General features: G+C 25.4%; 1 protein-coding gene across 1 annotated transcript; it reads left to right on the forward strand.

Moving 5' to 3' along the window:
* The first annotated feature begins 2,923 nt into the window (after positions 1-2,923).
* Positions 2,924-26,283, forward strand: LOC135928666 (WD repeat and HMG-box DNA-binding protein 1-like). Its single transcript, XM_065465122.1, has 16 exons — positions 2,924-2,977; positions 3,222-3,314; positions 3,361-3,467; positions 6,021-6,114; positions 6,166-6,234; positions 14,804-14,921; positions 15,126-15,592; positions 15,779-15,978; positions 16,216-16,297; positions 18,365-18,521; positions 19,525-19,642; positions 19,991-20,161; positions 23,033-23,147; positions 25,332-25,442; positions 25,797-26,025; positions 26,074-26,283. Exons 1-16 carry the CDS (start codon positions 2,924-2,926, stop codon positions 26,124-26,126), a joined length of 2,238 nt encoding a protein of 745 aa, XP_065321194.1. The 3' UTR covers positions 26,127-26,283.
* The last annotated feature ends 1,693 nt before the right edge of the window (positions 26,284-27,976 follow it).

Consider the following 27,976-nt stretch of genomic DNA (forward strand, 5'->3'; position numbering starts at 1 on the left):
GGGCCTTCGGCACGCTTTTGCCCGGCCTTCGGCCGAGTTACCTTAGTCTATATATAGTCATAAAATATTTTTACAATATAGGAGGTTAATTTTTATAAAAAAAATAAGCCTTGAACAAATATGAAATATATTTTTATTAGTTTATATAAAATATAATAAATTACTGTATATACATTAATACAAAAGGATGGTAATAATTTATTCTAAACAAGTATAAGGAATTTATTTATAAAAAGTAAGTAGACATATAGTTGATATTCCTCTATTATATAGAATTAGTTTCAAAATACTAGGTAAAATTCCACTTACATAGACATATTTGACAGTTAGAGAAAATATTACAGTTAACATTTTAAAATGCTCTTGACAATAAATATAGCAACAATTTGCATTCAATTTCTATTTATTTTAAATAAAAAATGATATTAAAAATTAATTTTTATCATCCCACAATGACTTTAAAAGATATTTTCTGATGTCCTTATCAATATTTTATAGTTTTCTGTAAAATATATAATTCGCTATTTTGGTAAAAATTACTTGATTGTCATATGATAATTGATAAAATTAGATATACTATAAATCTACGACATATAATATTCGACTGTTTGTATTGTGCTTTAATTTTTTTATTAATTCTATCAATAGTTTTATAACGGTTTGACTAAACTACAAATGCTAAGGTAAACTGCAAATGCCAAGGTAAACTGTTAATGCTTAGGTAAAATTTTTTGTTATATTCTCTCTTAATTGGAGCGAGGTTCATTTTCTTATTCTATAAATAACTTATAAAAAATTATATTCTTAGATATATTCAATAATAAATGAATAGACATTAATAGTTGTATTTCCTTTTATCTCATAATAAAGAGTTTAAATCCTTTAGTATAATTAAATTAAAAATAATTATAATTACATTTTAAATTTCATTAATATTAAATCCGCAAGTTGGCATATTATTTCATGAAAAAATATTAAATAATAATACGCCAACTGGCGGATTTTATATTATTATAATTTAAAATGTTATTATAATACTTTTTTTAAGATAATTATATTAATAGATTTAAACTATTATGAGCTAAAAAAAATAGAACTATTAATATCTATTAATTTTTTATTGGTTATATCTAATAATATAATTTTTATGAGTTATACATACAAGAAAATGAATCTTACTCCAATTAATAGAATATATATAAAAAATTTTTACCGAAGCATTTGCAGTTTACCTTAGCATTTGCAGTTTAGTCAAACCCGTTTTATATTTAAATTTTACTTTTATGAAGATAAATAAATTAAAATTACTCACTTTATAAAAAATTATATTTGATATATTATATTATTTAGTAATTTTATGGATCTATTATTAATAATTATAATACATTTCACTTTTGTCTTAAGACTTATCTTTGGTTTATATTCTATTTCTTAAAAAGCATTTTTGGTTCACTTTTTTTCAGAGTTGTTAAAGGATCTAGATATAAAAATGTGGTATCTGTATCTAGATATATTTTTTATTAAAATATCGGTGTCTAGATATTATTTTATACGATGTATCTGTATCTAGATCTATTTAAAAAGTATCTTTTAACAACTCTGCTTTTTTTTATATACAAATGTTTCCAAAAATGTATAAATTATGATGAATAGTTTTATAAAAAAATATCAACTTTAACATTCTTTCTTTCAAATTATTGTTTAAGATATATGCATACATTTTTGGGGGTCAGGGAGTGGGGGGAGGACTAAGGGGGATATTTTTTATTAGCTTAAAATGATATTCATAGAAAGTGATAAATTTCTGAAGGGGGGGGGAATTTCCCCTTGTCCCCCCTTTCCCCTGGCTACGCCTATGAGTTCAATTATATGAGTAACTATATCAAATATTTCCCCCTCCATCAGGTTATACTCATATTCACCATATTAAGGTAGAACTAGTCTTATTTGATACATAAAATTAATCCTGCCCCCCCCCCCTAGTAATAGCTTCACCCATCGAGAGGTAGCGCTTGGCTTGTTGCCTATTCAATAGGTTTTTTAAATTATCTATCGATTTATACCTCTAATAACCATATATTTATATACTTTAATAAGTTCAATAAGAAATATTAAAATATATGTGTCTGTGCTCGGGGTTCATGCCAGTCGATTTTAGAGCCAAGTGCCAGGTCTGGGTATTAAACAACCAACAATTAACAACAATAATATAAGTAATCGAGTTTCATAAAATTTAAGTTAACCTGCTGAGTTCACGACTAAAATTCATAACTCGAGTCGCGACTTGAGTTCACGACTCAAGTTCAGAAGTCGAGTTGTAAAAATGAGTCCACTAATCGACTTAAAACTCGACTAATCGACTCAAAACTCGGAGTCGAAGTCGGGAGAACTCGACTATTTAACAACACTAATATTAATAGTTAGAATAAAAATTATATAAGGGATAAGTGGATGGGCATGTTTGCCAAATGGTCAGGACATCACCCTTTAACTTTTTTTCTATTGAACCAATTTCTCACAAAATTGGTTAAAATGTGAAAGGATTAAAATAAATATTTTTAGCATGTTTTGATGTAAATTTATAAATATATAAATAGATGAGTGTTTAAATAAAGACCATCAATTAGATGAGTCTTATGATAAAATAAGATGTTTATAGTAATTATTGATATTTTTAATTTATAATATATCTTATGACAGTTTAAACATACTATGTTTGGACAGGGCTAGAAAATCAACTTTCGCATAAACTCATTAGCGCAAAAACTGTTAAGATACAGCTTTGATTCAAATTTCATGATATAGATTAAGGATTGGGCTACACATGGATATAAAATTTGTTTGATATATTACTTTTAAATGTTTCCTCAAGTTGAGGCTACTAGTCTTGTTTGATGATAAAACTCAATCCATTTTCGTCTAAATGCCTTTCACTGCATATTGTAAATTGGTGATTTGTCAATCAGGAATATTATTGGTTAATATAGTATCTATATAATATTGTAAATGAATATTGTTAATTATGGTATTTAATGTGTATACACTTTTTAATGCATTCTAATGAATAAATAATCAGTCTATGTTAATAGTAATGTCATTACCGTATATGAGAGGATTGGAAATGAATTTTTTTACAATTTCTCAGATTTAATATATTTATTACTCTATTAATATATTTAGTAAATTTATGTACTGATGTTATATACTCTTATTTATCTAAGTTTTTAGCTATACCCCTTGAAAATGAAATTAAATTGTACGAAATACAAAGTTGGACTGTACATTGTATCCTTAGACATATAATTCTCAAAACGGTAGGTGTAATTTTGCATATTAAGAAAATTTTATATAAATTTATAGATTATTAATGTTGTTAGATTTTCGCATTGTGGTAAATATCTAGCCTGTGGTGATATTTTAGGAAAAATAGTGATTTTTGATATCAAAACAAAACATTGCATTAAACAGTAATTTTATAATGAAATCTAAATATAGAATTTAATTTATATTTTAAAAAGAGTATTTAAATTCTTTGTTATATTTTAAAAATAAATATATATATATGTATAAATTCCCGTAATCAATAAAAGAAAAGCCGCTGAAAAAAACCTTTAGGAAAGAGCCCACTGGAAAATGTAAATCGGGAAAGAACTTAAAACTAAAAATTATCGGAAAAATTCCTGTAGAAAATTGGGGAATAACTTGCTAAAAATTATAAATAACATAGACCTTATTGTTAAAGTCATCATTAGACATTTTATCTAATATAAAAAATTGTTTTGCTTAATTTCATGAAAATTGATACTTTTCAGATTAATAATATTCTGTACTAATAAGTTTCTTTATTTGGAACTAAGTCCTTTTGCTTAATTTCATGAAAATTGATACTTTTCAGATTAATAATATTCTGTACTAATAAGTTTCTTTATTTGGAACTAAGTCCAAAAATATGAAATAAAACAGTACAATCGAATCATGGAAATACAATAAAATAAATTGTTGTCAAAGTACATATTTGTGGAGAAGACCAATAATTTTAAACATATAGGTGCTGTAGTGTAGTCATGATTTATCCAAGAAAGGGGTTATGACAAATTTTTAGGGCTTCATCCCCAAACCTTTATTGTCTGGCCTCCTATAAAAAAATTAGATTAGATTTTATTGATTTTCCCCTGATGATTAATATTTTATAGGTAATATCTGAATATCATTGCCATTAAAGTTGGCTGAACAGTTGCTTTAGTCCCAATGAGTGCTTTAACCAATAAGTAGCCAAATAAAGGAAAAATTATTAGTAACAAAATTTTGGTTAACCTTACGATTAATTAATGACATATTTTCTGAAAATTTAATTAATGTTTCATGTTAATTATATATTATTTTAATCCGTTGGCTAGAAAATATAAAGAAAAAGGTTATTAGCAAAAGTAAGAAAAATGGTCAAAATTGGTATCACGATAAATATGGAAAATTTAGAAAATTAAATATCTGGTTTGAGCTAATATTTAGTACATGACTAGTACTTATTAATACTTCAATCAGTTTCCCCACCCATAAAAGTAACCATATTATAAGCAATGAAATATATATCACATTAAGCGTGAAATCAAGCAAACTTCTGTAAATATTAACTTTGAAACTTATATCAATAATGAGTGCATATTTATTACATTAATGTTCAATCCTTTAGTAGATTGTTTAAAGAACACCACATTACTGGCAAAATAAGAAAAAATTGGCTCATGCGAGAACAAACATAATAGAAGTGAATATTTGGGTGATTAATTCATAAATCAGTTTTTCTAGATTTAAAATTACGAATCAAAAATATATTTAGGTTTCTTTTTCCCCGATTAAAAATATTTTTTAATCTTATGCTTCTACGATCATTATATATATCGGTTATTCATTTCGGGTTATTTGATAGATATAGAAGTAAAAGAATTAATATAATTATTAGAGACCTGGTTTTATATTTTCAGGCCTGTTCCAGATTTTTAAAAAATATTTTATAATTTTTATAGCTAATAATGGCGATTTTAGATTTATGGTTTGAAAATATACGGCCCGGCCCGGCTTGCCTGTATATATTTTTAAAATATTGAAATACAGCCCATGTGCATCTGGGCTTAGGGCCGAGCCTGCAGGTCTCTGATACTTAGTGTTTTTATATTTTTTTATTATGCTAATATTTATTTTGAAAAATTTAATATGAATCTGAACCATATTAACATGCAGTTCTAATAAACATAAAGTTTGTCAAACTTTTGAAAACACTAATTCTTAGTCAATGTATATACATTTGAGTTTAATCTTCCATCCGTTAAGTAAGTATAAATAAAAAGGTTATCAAAATATGAAATTACTAAAATTATTATCAAGATTTTAGATAGAATGAAAAATCTCGAAGCACCAAAGCAATTATAATAAAAAAAATTAATAAACGAAATTTCTTAAAAAAATTTACTATCATCATTATAAAAATCAACATGAGACTCGATGTCTCTGATATTTTAGCCTAAAGTAAATTATCCAAGCTTTGGAATTTTTTCCATAGATAACAGAAAACTAGACATCTATTGGCGAAATTTTGAGGCTTAGTAATATTTTGGCTAAAATTTTGATTTCCCTTTGGGGGTGGACTTGATATCTTATAATTTAGTAGCGATAACCGAAAAAAGTAGTCAAATATTTTGTGATTTGGAAAAGTGATACCAAAATAAGATGGATTGATTATGATTTAAAACGGTTATAAGCTGAATTTTTTGTCTCAAGCTATAAGGTTGAGCTATTGTTAAGTAAAGTAATAACAAGAATACTTTTATAATTGAAAATAGAAATTTTCAAACGTCTAGATACAAAAATGTCTATATGCAAGGATTAGAGTATTTAATTAATTTTCTTGAACGTAAAACCTGGTCTGTGTTACGATTATAGAAAAATATTAATATAAAATAAGTTCCATATTAAAATTTTACCATAAAGAATAATAACAATTCTATGTTTAAAAATAATTTTAGCTTTAACTTGAATAAAGAAATACCAATCTGTGAATTAAGGTGGATTAACGATCTTCTTAGCCAATCATACCATATAGCGTTGACTGATATGAATGTAAATATTTTATTGAATATATAATTTATCAATTACATATTATATTTTTAGGGGGGATTGGGACATATTAAAGATGTAATTAAACTTCGCGACATCCCACATCGAGATGATGAAATTGGAGTATATTTATTTATATAACACTTTAACTTATAATTTGAGCTGTCGACACTACTCAACAAAGTTATTTTTTTAAAAGAGTAACACCGTTACATTACTTTTAAAAGTACGAACTAGTGTTGTGTAATCGGCTAATTTTAGCCGACTACAAAACGGCTTAACCCAGATTTTAGATGAAAAAATCGGCTAAAATTAGGTTTAGCCTAAAAATAGGCTAATCCTAATTAGGCTAAGCTTAAAAATCGGCTAAAACTAAATTAGTCAAAAATTCTGCATGGCTAATCGTCCGTCAGCCTTCCATGAGATATGCCTAGCATTAATTTTTATTTATTTTTAGTAAAATAATATATTTTATTTATATTTAATGTAAATATTTTATTATCATCAACAAATAAACATATGATATGATTTAATATTTTTTATCTACTATTATATTATGAAATGAAAATGGATTTATATATTTGATGGTTTTTTTAATAAAAAAAATAGGTTATCGCCACTTACGGGGTGGGGGTATATTTTTTATTTTATTTTTATGTTATTTTTTTATGATAATTTTTTTTTATGTTATTATTTTTTTTGAAATTAATATATCAATTTTTTATTTAAGATATTTTAAAAAAGTTTTTTCTACATATTTTTATTTTATTTAAGATATTTTAAAAAAGTTTTTTCTACAAATTTTTATATTAAAAAAGTATTAGCGATAAAATAAAGGAATTCTTAATTCCGCAGCATATGTTTTATTTAATTTTGTTAGGGGTGAAATAGACCCTTTGAAGTTGTGATTTTTTTTAACCTTTGTAGTGAAGGATTAAATCGAAATATAGGATTAAAATTTATACACGATATAAGTATTAAATAACGCAATTTTATTCATTAAATTGAAATATATTATTGAAATTTATACAGTCGTTTATAAAATGAATAAAAATATCAAAACGATCTAACAATCGATATTTTCTAAAATATCTATATTCCAGTAGATATTCATGAATGTTATCCCTATCCTTTTATAGTTAGCTTTTAGATCCCGCCAAAGCCTTTCGACTTCTTGGGTGCTGAGCTGATTGATCTGTCATGTGGATCAATAAAATTTTGCGAATGATTGACCCGATAGTGGAAATAATTGATCTATTTTAAAATATCTTAAATAAAAAATTAAATTCGTAGGCAAAATTCTCCAACCCCACTCCCTCCCCCGTATATATACGCTGCGGAATTAAGAATTCCTATATTTTACTCCTAATACCATATTTTGTTGAAAAAATTACGGAATTAAAAATTTCTATATTTTACTCCTAAATTTTATAGAAAAAGCTTTTTTAATATAAAAATTTGTAGAAAACCTTTTTTAAAATATCTTAAATAAAAATATGTAGAAAAAACTTTTTTAAAATATCTTCAATAAAAAATTGATATTTTTATTTCAAAAAAAAATAATATAAAAAGAATTATCATAAAAAAATATCATAAAAAAAATAAAAAAATTTTTCAGAAAAATATTTTAAAGTTACAATTGTCATATTCATTATTTTTTAACATTTTTGAAATTTTATGACACAAAAGGGTAAAAATATAATTTATATTTTATAGATGTTAAATTATAAATTAAATGAAGATGTTTCTTGGAAAAATGACAATCATTAAGGGTATTTTTAAATATTTTAGATTTATTTAGACACTAATCGGCAAAAATATGTATTTTTAACATGTTAAAATAAAACTTCAGTGAAGATGTATCCTAGATAAGTGACAATTATCATAATGATAATTTTTAAAGTTTTTAAAATGGGTAAAAATATAGATTGTAAACATGTTAAATTAAAATTTCATGAAGATATACCATAGAAAAGTGAAAAATGTCATAATTGTTATTTTTAAAGTTTTTGAATTTTTTTGACCCAAATGGGCAAAAATATAGATTGTTAGCATGTTAAATAAAAAATTTAATGAAGAAATACCATCGATAAGTGACAATTACTTTTCCATGCTACATCTTCATGAATTTTTAATTTAACATGTTTACAATCTGTATTTTTGGCCATTTGAGTCAAAAAAACTTAATAAAAATTATGACAATTATCATTTATCTAGGGTACATCCTCACTGAAGTTTTATTTAAACATGTTAGTGTTATGTATATCGTTTTTTATGTAAAGTGTAGAGTCATTTTTATGATAAATTGCATAGTCATTTTTTGTCTATGAAGAATATTTTTTTGATTTTTTTTGCGCAGTCATTCTTTTAAAATATTATTATTAAAGGATTTATATAAAAATTGCTCTTTTTAGATTAATTATATTATTAATCAATTTATATTTTTTTTGCAGTAGATATATATGTATATAGATAAAAACGAAATAAAAAACAGTTGTCATTTTTCCAGATTTTCTTCATTATTTGAATATTGTTGTCTATTTTTTTAGAAATTTTTTTTTTGGTTCAAAAGAGAAAAAAATTAAATTTTTGTTCAAAAGAAAAGAAGAAAGAAAAAATTATTACAAGTAAGAAAATAATTATATGTTTAATTTGAAAAATAAGAAACAGGCGCGTACGCAGAAATTTAGTTTGGGGGGGGCATAATAAAATTTTTTAAGAAATATTATTGTTTTTAAAAAATATCAAGCTTAATATTAGGACTAATAGTTATATCTAATACACTAATTTAAATTAATGTGAATCACTTAAATGACTCAAAATAGGAATTTTATGAGCCTTTAAAATTTATATATAAAGTATTAAAAATTTAAATGTTGGAAATATAAATTAATTCACAAAAAATTTCTTAGAAATAATTGTATTTTGTATGTTATATATTTACCATGTAAAATCCAATCTTCGTTGGGATTGAGCTGATTTTTAAATTATCTCATCCTTGCTTGTCGTCAAATGCCTATGAATATTCTTAAGATCCAAACCTTTCAATCTACTTTCAGAAGTTGTACTTCTTGGTATGTAATTTAGAGACCTGCAGGCCCCGCCCCCGGGCCGGACTGTATTTTAATTAAATATGACCGGGCAGGCCGGAAATTTTTTTAAAAAAACACCCAGGCTGGGCCTAAATTTTTTAAAAAAAAACACCCAGGCCGGGGGCTGTATATTTTAAAACAGCCTATATTTGAAATCGTTATTATTAGCTATAAAAATCAAAAATAAATATAATTTACTTTAAAAAATCCGTGCCGGGCCTGAAAATTTTATTTAAAAAAAAGGCCGGACAGGGCCTAAAATTTTTTTAAAAAAAACCCGGGCCGTGCCCTGCAAATGCTACCTCTGCAGGGCTTTGTTATTCCTCTTAAAAAAGAGAATGTTCTCTCATTAGTTTCCTAATAGCAAGAGTTGCTAATATATATAAACCCTTTTAATACATTGGGAATATAATCTAAAATGTGTTTGAAATAATGCAGAGCATCCATAGTATTTTTTGGAACTATATCAACCATAGTTAATCTTATAAACATAGTTATTCAGCTAATAAGGCATCATAAGATACTTTAACATTCTCTTGATAAAATCTAACAAATATTTTTTTTTTCTATCACCATCTGAAAAAGGTTGGAAAGGCTTTTGTGGAAGTAATTGTCAAATAATGAAAAGTTATTTAGACTGAATATGCCCATAGAACATAATGTTTCGGTAACAAATGTTGTAGTTGAGAATTAAAGAGAATATAAATAAATAGTATAAATAAATTAACTACTATATTTATTAATTAATATAAATTGTAATTACATAATCATAACTAAAATAAAAAAATTAAAATTTAAAGATTAAAAATGATGTTCGCTAATTCATAATAATTTTTAACAAAAATATTCTCGATTATATATACTTTTCTATACTATCATTTACATCGTCTTTATTCAAATAATATAATAATTCGTTTCGTTTTTCGGTTTTACAGTCGATTTGAATATTACTTCTTTTTTCTCGATTTTATTTCAAAGTAAATTTACATATTACAACAGTAATTGAGTGCTGCATGATGAATTAAAAACCATTCATTTATTTGGGTTATAAATGTATCTGTATCTAAGATATACTCTTCTACTGATCCTATATTAATGTTTTAACTATGAGCTTGCCTTGCTGCAAGGCGAGCGAGACAAATATTAAACACGTATAGCTCTGCTTTTGACTCAACAATAACATATATATGAAATTCTTCATCAACATTAGCCCTAATTTCCTTGAATTCTAAATGCTCTCCACTATTCTCATCTTCTTAATCAAGTCAATGTCATGTTTTTGAAAAGTAAAACATAAAATAGTTGTACAATTAAATAATACATTCTAATGAGAAAAAAATATTTGGAATAAGCACTGAATCCAATAATTTTCTTGCTTCTGAGGAAATATTTCTTTCAGGCCATTGTGTATTTCTGTAATAGCAAATAATCGGCTCTTCTAACTCCATAAAAGCTGTTATGGCGGAGACTCTATCTCTTTGGACATGGTTGCAATTAATTTCTCCCTATTGGACAATTTCAGAAATAATTATTATTTGACTAGAAATTTGAAAATGGTAGATAAATAATACGCCACTAAAATTTTGAAAATAATAAGTAAATATTACGCCAAGGAAAACTTGAAATCAAAATTAATAGATAAAATAACTTATTAGATGAATGTGATAAATAAATGTAATTAAGTATATATTTATGAGATAAGAATAAATATTAACAAATATAAATTAATATAAACAATAATATTTTTGAAAAATTCCGACATCTGCATTTTTTGGCTTGGAGGGGGGGAATTTGCCCCCCCCCCCACGCTGCATACGTGCCTGATAAGAAAGTATTGTAAAAGGCGTTAAGCTTAAAAGTGCAGTAAGAGAAAAAGAATAGATAGTAAATTAGAAAAAAAAGAATAGATACATCAAAAAAAATCAAAAATTTTGATAATAACGATTATGACAATTGTCACTTTTCCATAGTACATCTTCATGAAATTTTAATTTAACATGTTTACAATCTATATTTCTACCCATTTGCGTCAAAAAAAATTCAAAATCTTTAAAAATAACGATTATGACAATTGTCATTTACCTAGTTTACATCTTCGCTGAAGTTTTATTTAAACATGTTAGATAACTCCTATTTTCGTCAAAAAAATACAAAAATTTTTAAAAATAACGATTATGATAATTGTTACTTTTCTATGGTACATCTTTATGAAATTTTAATTTAAACATGCTTACAATCTATATTTTTACCCATTTGCGTCAAGAAAAATTAAAAAACTTTAAATATTATGATGATTGTCACTTTTCTATGGTAAATCTTTATGAAATTTTAATTTAACATGTTTACAATCTATTTTATTTTTTTTTTCGGTCATGGGTTACTATATTTGAATATTTACTGATATATGTTGTCAAAATGTAGTAACAAATAATTAATTTTTTCAAAAGGTAAAATAAATAAAGGTGAAAAATGTAGAAATAGAATTTACGGGGAAAAAAAAGGAAGTTTGGAATATGGAAGGTTATTCAATGGAAGAGATGAAGCTTAGATAGTTAGAGCGGATGATGGCGGTAGCAAGTCTTTGGCGTAAGAATAGCGATTCCTTAGGCTGATCGGGTTTTTCGCGGATCCGTTTGGCTAATTCTTTGGAAAAACGTTGAGCTTTGCTGCCGAAAATGGTGAGAATGGAGCAGGCGATGGGTATGAATAGGAAAGAAGGGTCTAAGGAACTGTACTGTGTGGTTTTCCGAGATTCTGCGAGGGCGAGGGCATCGACGTTAAGGTTTGATGGTGCATTTGGGTCAATGCAGGTGGAATCCCAAACCAGAAGCTGACCCCTTGACCAAGGAATCAAGGACATTCCATCATGACGTTTCCCATCGGTTCTAAAAATTCCGGTTGGTTCAAGTCTAAATGGAATGCCGCCTGATTTGAGGGCGCGTAATATGATGTCATTGCATTTGGTATGCTGTGAAAAACGGCCACGATAAAAGCGACAATGGAGGCAGTGTCTACCCTTGCGCTCGACGCTAATTTCGCAATGTTTGCATTGGTACGATAGAACAATTTCGCAATTGAGCCGTAGTCCAATAGCAAATCTTAGCTCGTCAGCGAATAGCAACAAATCGAGGATGCTGGAGGGTATGGTTTCCAGAAACTTGTAACCGGATCCTTGGTTCAATAAGTGAAAAACTGAGATCGTCGTCGTGAAGGCTCGATTTTAGGTAAGCGACGGAACCTTGGTTGAGTGGAATATCCCAGTCTCTCTGTAAACATGAGGAGGGTCGTGGAGTATTTGAGACAACTTGCATCAAAAAAAATTAAAAAACTTTAAAAGTAACGATTATGACAATTATCACTTATCTAGGGTACATCCTAACTAAAGTTTTATTTAAAAATGTTACCAAAATTTATTTTAACCTATTTTCGTCTAAAAAATTCAAAAAAACTTTAAAAATAACGATTATGACAATTGTCACTTTTCTATGATATAATCTTTATGAAATTTTAATTTAGCATGCTTACAATCTATATTTTTACCACTTTTCATCAAAAAAATTCCAAAAACTTTAAAAATAATTATGACAATTGTCACTTATCTAGGGTACATCCTCACTAAAGTTTTATTTAAACATGTTAGCAAAACTTATTTTAGCCCATTTACGTCAATAAAATTCAAAAACTTTAAAAATAACGAATATGACAATTGTCATTTTTCCAAAGAACATCTTTATTAAATTTATAATTTAACATCTTTACAATATAAATACCCTTTTGTGTCAAAAAATATTAAAAAATAACGAATATGACAATTGTGACATTAAAATATTATCGTTATAATAGTATTATAAAATAAAAAAAATTTTTAATATAAATATTTTTAAAAAATTATTTAGAAAAAAACCACATCTTTTAATAACAAAAATGATTAAAAAAAAGAAAGATAAATTTCACCTAAAAGTTGTTTATTTATATAAATAAATGCGCAAAAGAATTCCTCAAAAACAAATTTATTTACAAAGAAGATTTAAAATTCTTATTAAATCAAAATATCTTTTTGAACTAAAATATTTTTTGCTTAAAATTTTAGACGTGCACATCACAAATGTAGTTTTAGCCGATTTTTAGTCTTAGTCTAATTAAGGTGTAGTTTTTAGCCGATTAAGGAACACTAGTACGAACTGTTTATATAAAAAAAAATTGTTTTCCTTTTATCTCTTCAATCATAATTTTTATATAAATCCCAAAATTCAAATAGTACATATATTTTTTATTATTAATCAGGGTTAGGCAGAAACACGAATACTTGTTTTTAAAATAATCAATAAAAATTCTTATTTGTATTTAGTATTTATTTGAACTTTTATTTTAATTACTAAATAAAAGTATTTTATATTAATTAAGATTTCAGATAAATAGAAATAATTTTTCTAATTTTTCTAATTATAAATTGAATTTTAAATGTAAATCCACATTATACGGATTTTTTAAAAAAAATCCTAGTCCGGGTTTTATATTTTCAAACCCGGGGCATGACACAGATTTATTTAAATTATATGATTCGTGTATTGAGGCCGAGCCTGTAAATTAATGACCTGAGTTAGCGAAAAATTAATATCCAATCCCATTTTATTTTTAAAATGAGCAGGAGAAACCAAAGAAATAAATATTAATTTTTTTGAAGAAGATAATGATATAGAACTAGAAGAAGAATATATTCCAGTTCCACTGAGTTTTTTTTATTGAGCCATGTTTATAGTATATTTTAGTGAATCTGTAACACTGACAATGCCCACATCCTCTACATGTCATTTGATTTTAGAAGGAAAGTATAAGAGGGTTTTTAGCAACTCACATCCTTATTTTAAAAATAGATGGGTAACATATATTTAGAAAACAAAAAAAGGAACATGATATGCTTTTAGATGAAGCTACATCCCCAGCAATAACACATTTTCTTATTGTTAACAAAATATAACTCCACTTTTGTAAGATTTCTGTTTTTAAGGACATGTAAATTCTCCAACTAAATTTTAAATCTGTAAGCAGTGTAATACAGTAGTAGATAGTTATCAAATTTATTTGTTTATGTAGATTTTAAATGCGTGGCAACTCATGCAAAATATTTTAATTGGTAGGGCTGATGCAAAATTTTATTAAATAAAAAAAATGAATTAAAAGAATTAATTAAAAAAATAAATAATATTTTGACTTCTTTGGCTGATACGAGAGTGCCAAAAAAAATTGATTTATAATTTGTTTTACGGATTGGGCTAGGTTAATTTTTATAAAAAATCTCAATGGATCTGACTGGACAAAATAGCTTAACATGCCGGGATGTAATATCAATATAAATTTGATAATAATGTTTTTGTAATTTTAAATCCCATACCTATAATATATAATTATAAATGGGTATAACAACCTGGCAATAAAAAAATTAGAAATGAATATTTATGGGATTATAAATATTACATTTATTATTAATGTAATAAGTTAAATAGAAATTCTCATATTTTTAGCAAAGTTCTGATCCTGGAACATATCTGATTTCCATGTTAAAAATTAATGAATGAATATAGATTATATATTTAAAATAGGGATATGAATACGACGATTTAGATGACTTAGATGCAATTATTAAAGAAAAGGAAGATTTAGATACAGATTTAAACATTCCTACAGAACAAGAATCAGAAAATTTTCAGGATATAAATCGTAAAATTAGTTATAAAATGCTTTTAAAAAAATAATTTAGTATTATGTTTAAAAAATGAGTACATATGATTATAATTAAATTAAAAAACGGAAATAATTATATTTTGGATATTAAATTTAGACATTATTTTGACATATCGATCTTAAGAAAATATTTAAATTTATAAATTCTAAAATATAAATAAAATACTCTTTTTTATACAGCCGTTTCATCCAAGCAAAGTCCCAAAAAATTTGGTGATTATTTTAAAGAGGCATCCAAAATGAACCCCATCGGTTTGATAAGCGAAGATGAGTTTATAGATAATGGCACCAAAACCCCATTTCAAAAAAATTATAAAGAAGCGAATATCGATTATGATAACGATTTTTCTGACATAGGCAAAGTGAAGGCCAAATATTATCAAACATTAAAATCATCTTATGGTAATACCATAGATAAAAAAAATGTGATAGAAAAAAATACCATTGATAAGGCCACCGTGATAAGTTACATCGAGGAAAAATTGGATAAAAAAATTTGCAAAGATTGTAATGATGATATTATAGTGGGTAGCAAGGAAGATGATAGAAGTGGTAGAGGTAAAAATTTTGGACTGAGAGAAAGCAGAATCAATCAAAAAGCTTTTCAACCTGGATCGACTCCAGGCTATTTAGGGGATCATTACTTGGTTAGTTTAAAAAATAAAAATGATTTAATAAGTTTTACCCAAATAGAGAATATTAATTATAAATTTAGGTGTGTTGCAAACATTTGTCCCTCCCGAGCAATTGGCAATTACTTTAAAATATATTCATTTTTTAAGCTCTTTCTTTTAACCTCTAATTACTGAATTATATATATTTTATAAAATAAGGTATGGAACAGTGTAGGAATGATTCAATCCTTTGCCGATGAAGATAGTCAAGATTATCAAAATAATACTATAGAAATTGAATTCTTTGACAAATCTATTCATCATTCCATGAGGCTAGCTAATAAAAATGACAATATTTCCATAGCAGATATGTCGGAACAAGCTGTTATTTTAGCTTATCAGAATTCGGATGATCAGTAGTATTATACTATATCTAATATGATATTTCATGTACACTTTCTTACAAAACCAAAATATTTATAAGAAATTGAAATTTTGTGGTAGAGATATATTATAATTGTCAGCTTTAAACCCATTTTATGATCGGAAATTTTAGAAGCGTGAAACAACCTGATATTATTTTCTTAGATGAATCTCCTCCTTTTTATTATTCAAATTTTATTATTTTTTAAATGATATGAATTTATTTAAATTAGCACATTGAAATGCCTACATTTCTCATCTTGGGATATGAATAAAGAATGGGAAGTAACTTTTCCTAAAGGCGAAAATATTCAAGTATAATTACAATAAAATATTATGAATTAATATTTAGTTCCATAAAATGAAATATATAATTACGATAAGAAGCAGAGATGCACCAATACCTTTTAAAGTACCTGACTGATAGATGCCAAATTATTCCCTATAAAGTTTAGTTGAATAATTTTTTGGAAAATATTTTTTCTTATAAAATATTTTTATAATTTATCGTAAAAATTGTGACATTTTTTGTCCATTTTTATTTAACAAAATAATTTTTAAATGCCGTTCTCGTGCTTACCCGTTTTTTTCGAACCGATATTTTTTTAAAAATACTCTTATTACTTTTTGGCTCTCTTCTAAAAAATAAAATTTTAGTATTCCGTGTGACTTACACTTTTGAAAAATCTGTTATGGAGAGATAAAAAAAATTATGTTTTTGTATTTTTCGCTCATTTGTTAAAGGGAAAAATTATTATTTGGTTGTTATTATAAATAAATATATTATATGCGTTATATATTTTTTTAAACAGATATATATAATTTTTTGTTGCATTTTTTATATAATTTATTTTTAATAAAAATATGATTTAGAGAAATAAAATTGAAACTGTGTATTTGATAATTAAAGAATAAAAACAACTAAGATTTTAGTATAAAATATATAATCCAAGAATATATTTAATATGTAAATAATAATTAAAAAGGATGAAAACTATCACAGAAATTAGTTCAAATATTAAACTCAAAATATTGAAGAACAATTTAAAATATTTAAATACCTTCCTTTTTTAAATATTAAAAACGACCAAGAAAATGCGATTTTTGGCCACATGCAAAAATTTTACAATTAAAAACAAACAGTTGATATTATAAAGGCACAGATCTATGGATATGCAGTTCGATCTCTATGTCTTGAGATATTCTTAGATTAAAAAAAAATTTTTGTTCAAAATAACATTAAAAAAAATCTGTACACAATAAATGTAATTTAAAAACACTGCTGTTATCAGTTTACTCCATAAGAAAATATTTCAGATCAATGACAGAAATGCCCATATACAGCAATGTTTTAGTATATCTAACTTTTCTGAACCCACATGAACATCATTCTCATTATTTTATTCAAAAACATATAATCGTGGTGTTAATTAAAAACAGCCACAGGATGCACATACAAATTATCTTATCGGGAATTTAACATTATATTTACAAAATGAAGTAAATATAACTTTAATATGAGGTTTTATTTTGTGTTTGAATAGGGTAGAACCAAAATAAACGGCTACAATTGATATTTTTTTTAATATATGTTAATGTTGTTTATAATGTGAAGTTTTTATTTTTATTGAAAAAATAACAATAAAATTCTTAGACTCAATCTATAAGCATTTTTTTATTCTTAAAGTTTCAAAAAAACTCAAATAAAGCTTTAAAAGCTTATTCATTTTTTTTTCAAAAAAAATAAAATAATACCGGCTAATTATTTATATAAAGGTAATAAATCTGAGTAAGTTTTAACATCATAAAATATAACCTTCTCGAGCTAGAACTCTCAAAATAAAATTTGGATAAATTTAGAACCTATCTTACTAATGTACAAAGTTGTATTTATTTTCAGGAATGATTCAAAACACTAGTCAATTCTATGGAAAAAAACTTATCAATCCAGAAAAGAAAGGAAATCTTAAATTCATAATTTTAATCTATCATTGGCAGCTCACTATATCTGAACAAATATTCCATGACTTTTAGCAACATTGATTATTCATGACGAAGAAAAAATCTTCTTCCAGATACTACTGAGAAACTAATTTTTATTTTAAAAATTATAAAATGGATGCAATAAACTATGCTTAAGTTATTGTGTAATCAGTTTTTAAAATTTTTTTTAAATATAAGTATCGGTGATAACAGCCCAATACTCACCACTATCGGGGTATATCGGCAAAAACGGCATCTATCCATCTCTGCTTAAAAGTTTAGAATATTAATATGTTAATTATTGACATATCAGTATAAATTAAATTTGAATTCTTATATTTTTTTAACAGATGATATCCATGATTTTAAGTAAAAAATATTTTTTTAAAAATGTTTAAGGCGATCACGTTGGGTCATAATTGGTGTGCCATTGCCACAGACGCTAGAATGATAAGAATATACCATATTGTAGGAATCCAAAGGCTACCTTTTTATGTTCCTGGAGACATTGTGTCTCTTAAAGGGGGGGATAATTTATTAGCCATTATTTACACTGGTAATTCATTATAAAAAATTTTCATGAGATCATAAACTTTCTACAAGATCATTTAACCTTAATAAACATAAACTAATATTTGTAAGGGTTTGGGAAATAAAGATACAGATTATTTTTATGTTAATATCGTTTATAAAATGAGAAAATTTAAGTGCACAAAAATTTAAATTCTTTCCTATGGCGGCTCTGAATTTTGGGGCTATATGGCCAAGAGTGTTGGCTATTACTGGGATGAATGGCACAGAAAAGTCTCATGTCAGGATTTCATTTTTGACTACTTAAAGATTAGAAAGAGTGTATCACGACTACTTCTTGAATACATTGATTTCATAATCTATATAAAATCTCTTTCTAATTATATTTCCATACATGCATATTTTTAATTTATGATCTAAAAAATAATTTAACCTCATGTTTCTAACAATATTACACGCCCAGCCACTGACAATTATATAAATATTCTTTAAAAGTAATTTGTAAATTGTTTCAAAACCACGTTAGATCTGCCATATTATTTTTATTTTCCTTCATGTTATCCATTTACATTTAATTTCGACCATAGGAAATAATTTTTACAATTCGGTCATCATATTATATAAACAATCCTAAGAGGACATCCAAGAAGGAAATTTTATTGATAATCTATTATCTTTAAAGGATTGATTCGATTTAAATCCTTAACTTTATATCTGGGACTGTACACTGACTGCTAGCTTCCCCAAAACTCTAAGGCTATTACATTAATAGAGGAGACACCCCCACTCAAACTAATTCAAATAATAAATCAGAGATCTACTCTCTTTTTTCCTCAATGACACCGATCTCAAATTATTGCATTTCAATAATTTATCCTTTTATTTTGAGTTTTATCAAATTTTTTACAACTTGCATTGAGGACTTACCTCATCATCAAATATTTTATATCTTTTTTTCTAATATTTTGAAAATCTATTTCTTTATCATAAAACACTATTTCAATTTATTGTTTAAAATAATATAAAAGATTCGGTCAATTTGTACCTCTATCTATACGATGTGATGAATAATGCTACCATCATGAGCGATTATAAGATACCTGTGCCATCTAAGGATTCTCGTAATAACAAAGTTACTTGGATTGGGTATTATTAAAATATCGCAAATTTAATTAATCAATCTGTTTTTAATTGATGAGATATCTATATATTATCATATAAATTGGGAAAAAAATCTTGTAAAATATAATATTGTTTAAAATTATCATTTTAAATTTTGAGTTGCCAGTGCAGATTCACTTTGAATTAAAACAAGAGTTTAGGGCTGCGAAACCCCATCCAATCTAATAACCAGAGCCAAAACCCATAACCTCTTTAAACGAAATCAGAACTACATTTAAAATAAATATTTAGAACCATTTTTAGTAGGTACCACAATAGTTAAAATTGGCTATAAATAAATTTTAAAAGTTATAGAAAAATATATACTTTTAGATTTTCCGAAAGAAATAATTTTTTTATCGCCCTATCAAGTGGACACATATTTAGTTTGCTTTTAGACCGTGGCGCAACCTGGTTATCTATAGCTAATACTAAATCCATTGTTAAAAATAAATCGGATAATTATTGGATCGTGTCAATACAAGATGACCCATCTCAGATCAGGTAAAATTTTGTAATCTTTATTCTGATAGTTAGAAAAAATTTAAATATCAGTTTATATTACTATGGTATATAAAATTACGATAAATAAATAAATTATATTGTTAACCTAGCCACAATTAGAGAAATAAATAAAATAAGGCCAATTTTTCATTAAGAAATGAATGGGAAATATCTATATATATGTTGTATTCCATATCAAATCAACTGAAGATTCAACCCGACCCTCTTTGATTTTTTTTAAAATTTGCATGATGGTAGTATATACACTAACTAGCAATTTTTTTAAAATTTGCATGATGGTAGTATATACACTAACTAGCAATAATATAAAATTTTAACATAGCTTACTTCATGAGATAAGGCCATCTTTAGAAACGCGAAAAGTTCAAAATACACCATATTTAATTTTAAATATTTCAAAAAGTAATTAAGCTAAAGGTATAATTTAAATTTTATTAAATAACTCTAGAATAGCCCTTTAATATGATATAAAATTTATTATATTAAAAATAATTTTATTACCAAAAACCGGAAATAGAAAACAGCAAATGGTTATAAAATAAAAATTGCCCTTTTTTTTCTTTAAAAATTTTTTAACAAATAGACATTATATATCTTAATATTTGTACAAAATCCTAGATTGGGACCATTACTGGGCTAATAGTTATTACGCTTTAAATATAAATAGTATGGCTTAAATTCTATATTATACGAAATGAGTAATTATTTTTTTAACAAAAGTTATAATATTTGTGAATAATAGTATTAAAACTGAAATCTAAACCCTATCTTAAGATTTATATTCCCCCCCCCCCCTAAAAAAAAATTTCTTCTTAAATTCGAGATTTTTGACCTGGCAATTTTATGAGTGAATTATGTAGATTATTTTCTTTGCCGGATAAAAAATTATCTTTGTGATCGTCAGAAATATATTTTCACTTAGATTATTTTCTACTTATAATTAATTATCAAATAAAATAATTATCATAAAAATCAAATTCAATTCCAACAGCAACAGCCGTCATGATTAATTTTATAAAGCCATTTTTCTAAGAAAATTAAATTATCGGTATTCATTATCCAATTTATTTTTAATTTAAAATAATTATATAAAATTAATAGCTATCTTTTATTCCTTACCAAAAAATTTAAATGTCTAGAAAAGATATTTCTATTCCAGTAAAGTGCTGTAATCCCTTTAGAATAAAATCTCATTCAGTACGTTACGATCTTAGAAATGTTTTACAATGAATGATAGAACTAATTCTAGCTTATCAATTAATCAAAAAATTTGTAGCTCTTTCCGGAAAAAATTAAAAAAATATTCAACAAATCTGATCTCACCTTTTACTTCTACGATCCCGATCACATTACCTTCTATTTCTAACTTACCTTCTACCTCAACTATTAATGAAACATTTAGCGATTCTGAACCTGATCAACCATGCAATAATCCCGACTCTTATACAGATTTTAATACTTCAATTTCAACTTTAAATGAAACTTTGCCATTTTTAGGGGAGACACCTATTAAAAAGAAAAGGTTAAATGAAAAAAAATATCCTGTAAATAAATTTTTGAAAATTCAGGGAAAAATTAAAAAAGTTTTTAAAATAAATCTAGAGGATCAAGCAAAAAAAAGATGAAGCCGAAATCATAAATCAACTGAAAGAAAAATTTGCTACAAGTTCTCGCAATGAAAAAATACAAATTTTAGCAGTTTTACCAAAATCTTGGACTCTTGAGATAAAATTGAAAAGGAATTTTCAACCACAAATTTTATGGCCCGGACAGCTAAACAATTAGTTGAAGAAAAGGATGTTTTGTCAAACCCAAATATCATAAAACCAAGTATAATAATTCCGGATGACATTGCAAATAAAGTAATAGAATTTTATAATTCTGACGAAAACAGCAGACTTATGCCAGGTATGAATAATTTTATATCAATGAAAGTTAATGGAAAAATGAAAGTCAAACGTTATTCTAATTCATTAGATAATTTAATGTATGATATTATTTAATTTAATATGTTTATAACAATATTAATTTTCCATTTGATATTCATGTAATATAAATAATTAGCTAAATAAAGTTATAAATATTTTTACAATTATTTTCTCTCTAAAATAAAATCGCTAAACTTATATGTTAAATTTGACATAATGTCTACTAGTGGGCTCACAGCCCGAAACATTTATAAAAAAATATAATCTGCCCGATCATAAAGGAATTTTCTTTTTATTTGTTTCGTAAATTACTATATATTTGGTATAATTTAGGATTTAAGCCATACTATTTATATTTAAAGCGTAATAACTATTGGCCCAGTAATGGTCCCAATCTAAAATTTTGTACAAATATTAAGAAGTATAATGTCTATTTGTAAAAAAAATTTGAAAGAAAAAAAAGAGCAATTTTTATTTTATAGCTATTTCCGGTTTTCTATTTCCGGTTTTTGGTAATAGACTTTTTATTAATAAAATAATTTTTATATCATATTAAAGGGCTATTTTAGAGCTATTTAATAAAATTTAAATCATGCCTTAAGCTTTATTAAATTTTGAGATATTTAAAATTAAATATACTGTATTTTGGAATTTTCGCGTTTATAAAGATGGCCATATCTCATGAAGTAAGCCGATTTGAAAAGTAAAATTTTACATTTTTATTAGTTAGTGTATATACTACCAACATACAAATTTTTTTAAAAATTGAAGGGGGTCGGGTTGAGAATCGACTTTTTTTGGTTGATTTAATATGGAATACAACATATATAAGTTGATGGGAAAAGTTTGAGGGAAAGGGTTTATTGAGTTTTTAGATGGAAAATACTCGATGCACATTTTAAAGAAATCATTTTAACAATAGGGCTATTCTTTGTAAAGGCTCAAATTATCCTTTAACACTCCCTAAACCCAATGTATTAATTCTACCATTTCAATTGCCACTTAATGAGCCGGATCTTGAGCATACTAAATTACAAGTATATTTTTTATTTAAATATTAAATTTTTTGAATTCCCATATACTAATGATATGGTAATCAGAAATTAAACGAAACGAATATCGGTTCTGATTCGGATAAAAATAGAGGTTCAATGTTCAGGTTCGGTTTGTAAAAAATAAAAATACCGATTCGGTTCGAACCTCAAAAATCCGGTTTGAACACTTTTGTATTCCTACATTCGAATTATATATAGAGAATAATGTATTTTTTATTTCTCCATTAAAATAAAGGAACATATTCATTTTTATTTATTGCACATTATAAAATAATGTTTACTTTATAAATATAACAAATAATTATCAATAATTAATTTTAATATGAACAATTAGTGCGAATTCACAGATTATTACTTAAAATTTTTATCTTTAGCCGCATAATTAAATTAATATATTTTCAAGATTCGTCTCGCTTAAATTACAACCTTAAGGAGATTGTATAAATTAAATTTTGATAATACATCTTTTCACACTAACTTGGGTGGCCGGCATTGCTAGTGTAATATCAGACAATTTGTATTTGTTCTTCATCATTTTCAGACATTTGATTGTCATATTCATTATCCTCCATAAATAATTTTACCATCTTAATAAGATTTGCCCCGTTATCAGTTATTATAGTTATTTAATACTTTTATTAAAAAGAGTTATAAATTTTATGCAGTGGGATGCTAGTGTTCTTAGAACAATTTTTGCTTTCTGAATATACTGAAAATTAATCACAATAATGGACCTGTTTATACGAGTAACACAGTCAATTTTTAGAGATAATAACTTACCATTTATCTCTTTAATTATATTTTGCCGAATACTTAAGGCTAATTTTGCAACATTAGATTGAATAGTTTAAGAATTAATTTTAATATTACCCATACTTTCTAATATAGGATTAAGATTTTTTTTAAAGAGCTATCATCGATCAATTTGAATGGTCTGCCATTAAAAATGACCAATTCAGTACAGATCTATTATTATTTTTTTATTTAGTTTTACTGATATTGTTTGATGCTTCTTCTATCGTCTGTTAGCTTGATGACATCTTACTTATTTATTTCATTAGGCCTTTGTTGTGATAGAGTTTGGTTTGTTTTTATGTGACGCTCAAGATTTGCTTTATGATGGCCTTTCATATTTATTTTACAATCAGTAATATTACATTTTGATGTGTCATTTATAATACTATGTAAATAATTTATATATTGGATTTAATTTTTCTCTAGGCATTATAATTTATAAGCTTAAAATATTTAAAAAATGTCAATATACTAGAGTTTATAAAAATTATGATTGACACTTATCAATCAAATAATTTATAAGCTTAAAATATTTAAAAAATGTTGCAAAATGTCAATATACTAGAGTTAATAAAAGTTATGATTGACACTTATCAATCAAATGTGATTGATTATAATCTTTAAAACAATTCGAATATAATTAAAATTTTTGCAATATACTAATAATAACTTATACATTATTTAATAAGCATAAAATCTTGACGCTCGAACCGGTTCAGAGGCATTTTAGCGTTTCAGTTCAGGTTCGGCTGGAAAATTTTTAGCGGTTTAGCTTCGATAAAAAATACCGAATTTTAACGGTTTAATAGTTCGGTTTAGTTTCGGTTTATTTAGGATATTTATTTAATAGATTGTCAGAGTTTATAGAATATATATGCAGATCCTTGTACAGACCGAGCTGATGTTGCCCTCTCTTATTAATCCCCCTCCCCTCAACGACCCCTGTCAAATTGCTTAAAATTGAAAATTCCATACCTTACTGTAAAACGGTTTTTTAAAAATAAAGATAGGAGTATGTTTAAATCTTCTTTTTTAAAAAAAAATGATATAGTATAGGTAAATTACACGATTTTGAGCTGCATTGAATCTCAAATGTTGAATTTCAAATGATAGATATCCTTCAAATAGCGTGATTCGATCATTGCTTAAAATATATTATTAAAATGTTGCAAATTAGCTTGCTATTCATTTATTATTTTAAATTTTTAATATTGCCTTAAATTAGACAAGACTGCATACTTTTAAAAAATATCTCTTAAATCGCACTATAAATCGCAATGGCTCAATTTGTAAGCACTATAATGAAGTTTTATGACAAATCTAAACCTAATATGATAATTATATACATAATAATTTGTATCACAAATCAAGAACGATTATTGGTTATCGTGGTATACAAGTCGAAACAAGATTACAGAAGATGATGATGAATTCAAAAGAGCCATAGCAAATCAGTCCAATCACTTGATCAAATTGTTTGCTGTAATATATATACAAATACAAATATTTATTTTTTAAATATATTTTTAAAAATATTATTTTTACAAGAAAAGTGACACAATTAAAACTAATATTATGTAATTTTTTTTAATGGGTAAAATTATTATAAAATTTCAACAAACATGATTGTAATGATAATTTAATTAAGTAGCCTTTTTTAATTATAGACAGTATAACTTATCTATTTTGAAAAATTTAGATAATCATTTTATTTGAGGCAAATATAAAATATAATCAGAATGGCTCAAAATTTGTTACACTTATAATTTCTAAAGGTAGCATTAAATTAATATCTATTTATTGTAAGCGCAATATTATATTTCAAATAATTCCTAGCTGTATTGCCAAACGGATAAAGACTTTAAAGCTTACGAGGTTTGCAAAATGATGCCTACTCTCGAAAGTGCAAAATTGGCCCTTAAATATGCCACCAAAAGCAGAAAAACGATTCTGACAAAGAGACTCATTCAACTGATAGAAGAAAATAAATTCGGATCTGTTTTCGATAACCATACATTATTTGATAATAATGTTAAGTTTTCCAATAGTGAAAAGTTAATTAAAGGTAGTTATAATTAATATCTATAATGTTAAAACTTTTCCTCGAATAAAGGTCATGGTTTAAATAATTCTGCCGTATATAATGAAAGCAAGATCAAAAGGTAAAATTATTTTGAATTTTATATTCAGAATGCACATAAACTTTGGTATCGATCGATACTGTTGGAGACCTTCAATTTTATTTTAACCGATACCCAAAAATGATAATGAACATAAATTTAATATTTTTTAGCCTACATTTGTCCTTGAAAAAAAAAATTGGTATCAGGTGCAACTATGATAATGTTTAAAAATATATAATGATCCATCTTCATAAATAGTTTACCAAGTTAAAAAAAATTTACAAAATAAAAAACTCATAAAAAAAATTGAAATATACATATTTTAGGTTAGTTTTAATTTGTATTCAATTAGAATTTATATTTTCATGTAGCTTATATCCGTTATATCATTCTTCATTTAATATAAATCCGATTTTTTCCCATATCTCAAAGTGCTGGGTTTCAGACTGATACTACTGATATTTAAAAACATACAAAATAATTTTAAAAAAATTTATTTTGAATTTATAAATTTAAAAAAAATATTGATAGTGTTATCACTGGTCATAAAATTTCTCAAATAATTTTAAACATTTTTTTATAATTTATTTTTTTAAAATCTATAAATTTGATTCAGGTCGATTTTAAAAACAACCCAGTTAAGGATATAGGCTAAATAATATTATGTAAGTTTGGAGATTTTGCTCATAGATGACAGAAAGGGTTGAACCTCTATTTGCCAAATCTAAAGGCTTACATTATATTTTGGCTAAAATCGTAATTGGGTCGTTTTAACAACCTTTACAATACATACCGCGAAAGGCTAATAAATACCTTGGGTATTTATTTTTCTTAAATTTCTATATTAATAAAAAAATAGTAGATTTTTTTTCTTAAATATTAATTTCTAGTCTTTGAAAAATTTACTATATCCATTTTTTATTGTACCTTAATTTTTATGGACTAGTAACCATGGTCCCCCCAAATATGATTAAGTTATTATTTTTAACCTCCACTCAAAATATTAGCACTGTTCTAGTCGAAAATAATTAAATGGTCGATTTGATCAATAATATAATATGATTTTATTATTTTTTTAGTTTATAATAATTTAGTTTCTTTTTCCCAATAATATAATAATTTTATTATTTTTTTAGTTTATAATAATATAGTTTCTTTTTCCCAATAATATAATAATTTTATTATTTTTTCCGTTTAAGAATACTATTTTCGATTCGGAGAATTCATTTTTCTTTAATATAAATGAAAATTGTGATTATGATTTTAAGATGAAGTAAAAGTTATAGAGCTTACACATTAGGGGTTACGAAAACTACAATATGAATGTGAATTTATCAATTAAATATGATGATATTTGTTGAATTTTAATTATGATAGATTGTTTTATGCTAATAAATAAAAAAAAGTAAGGGCATTTCATTTAGACATAATTTTTAAATAAACATTATTTCATAAGTATTCATTAAATGAAGATATTTTTGATCAATTTAAGCCATATAAAGAGTCATAACTCCTAGACCCTTTTTCATCCCAGGCTAGGATTTGGCACAAATATAAAACAGTGTTATATCTATCTACAGAAAAAAAATTTCGAAAAAAATACCTTTTTTTTCTATGGCCATTTCCGGTTTTATACATCCGGTTTTGGACATTCATCATATTTTATGTCATATTAAAGAACTATTATTAAGCTACATAATAAAATTTATATTATTTTTCTAACTTAATTATTTCTCGAGATATTTGAAAATAAATGAGGCACTTTTTGTCAAAAATGTACCATTTTTCCGCGCTTTAAACGCCCATATCTTAGCGGGTAAGCCTTTTTGGGAGGTAAAATTTCATTTTTTTCTTAGTTATAGTATATACTACCAGTATGCAAAATTTAAAAAA

Source organism: Gordionus sp. m RMFG-2023, chromosome 4 (assembly GCF_954871325.1).
Source record: "Gordionus sp. m RMFG-2023 chromosome 4, tfGorSpeb1-WG-v2, whole genome shotgun sequence".
In the NCBI taxonomy this organism is placed as follows: Eukaryota; Metazoa; Nematomorpha; class Gordioida; order Chordodea; family Parachordodidae; genus Gordionus; species Gordionus sp. m RMFG-2023.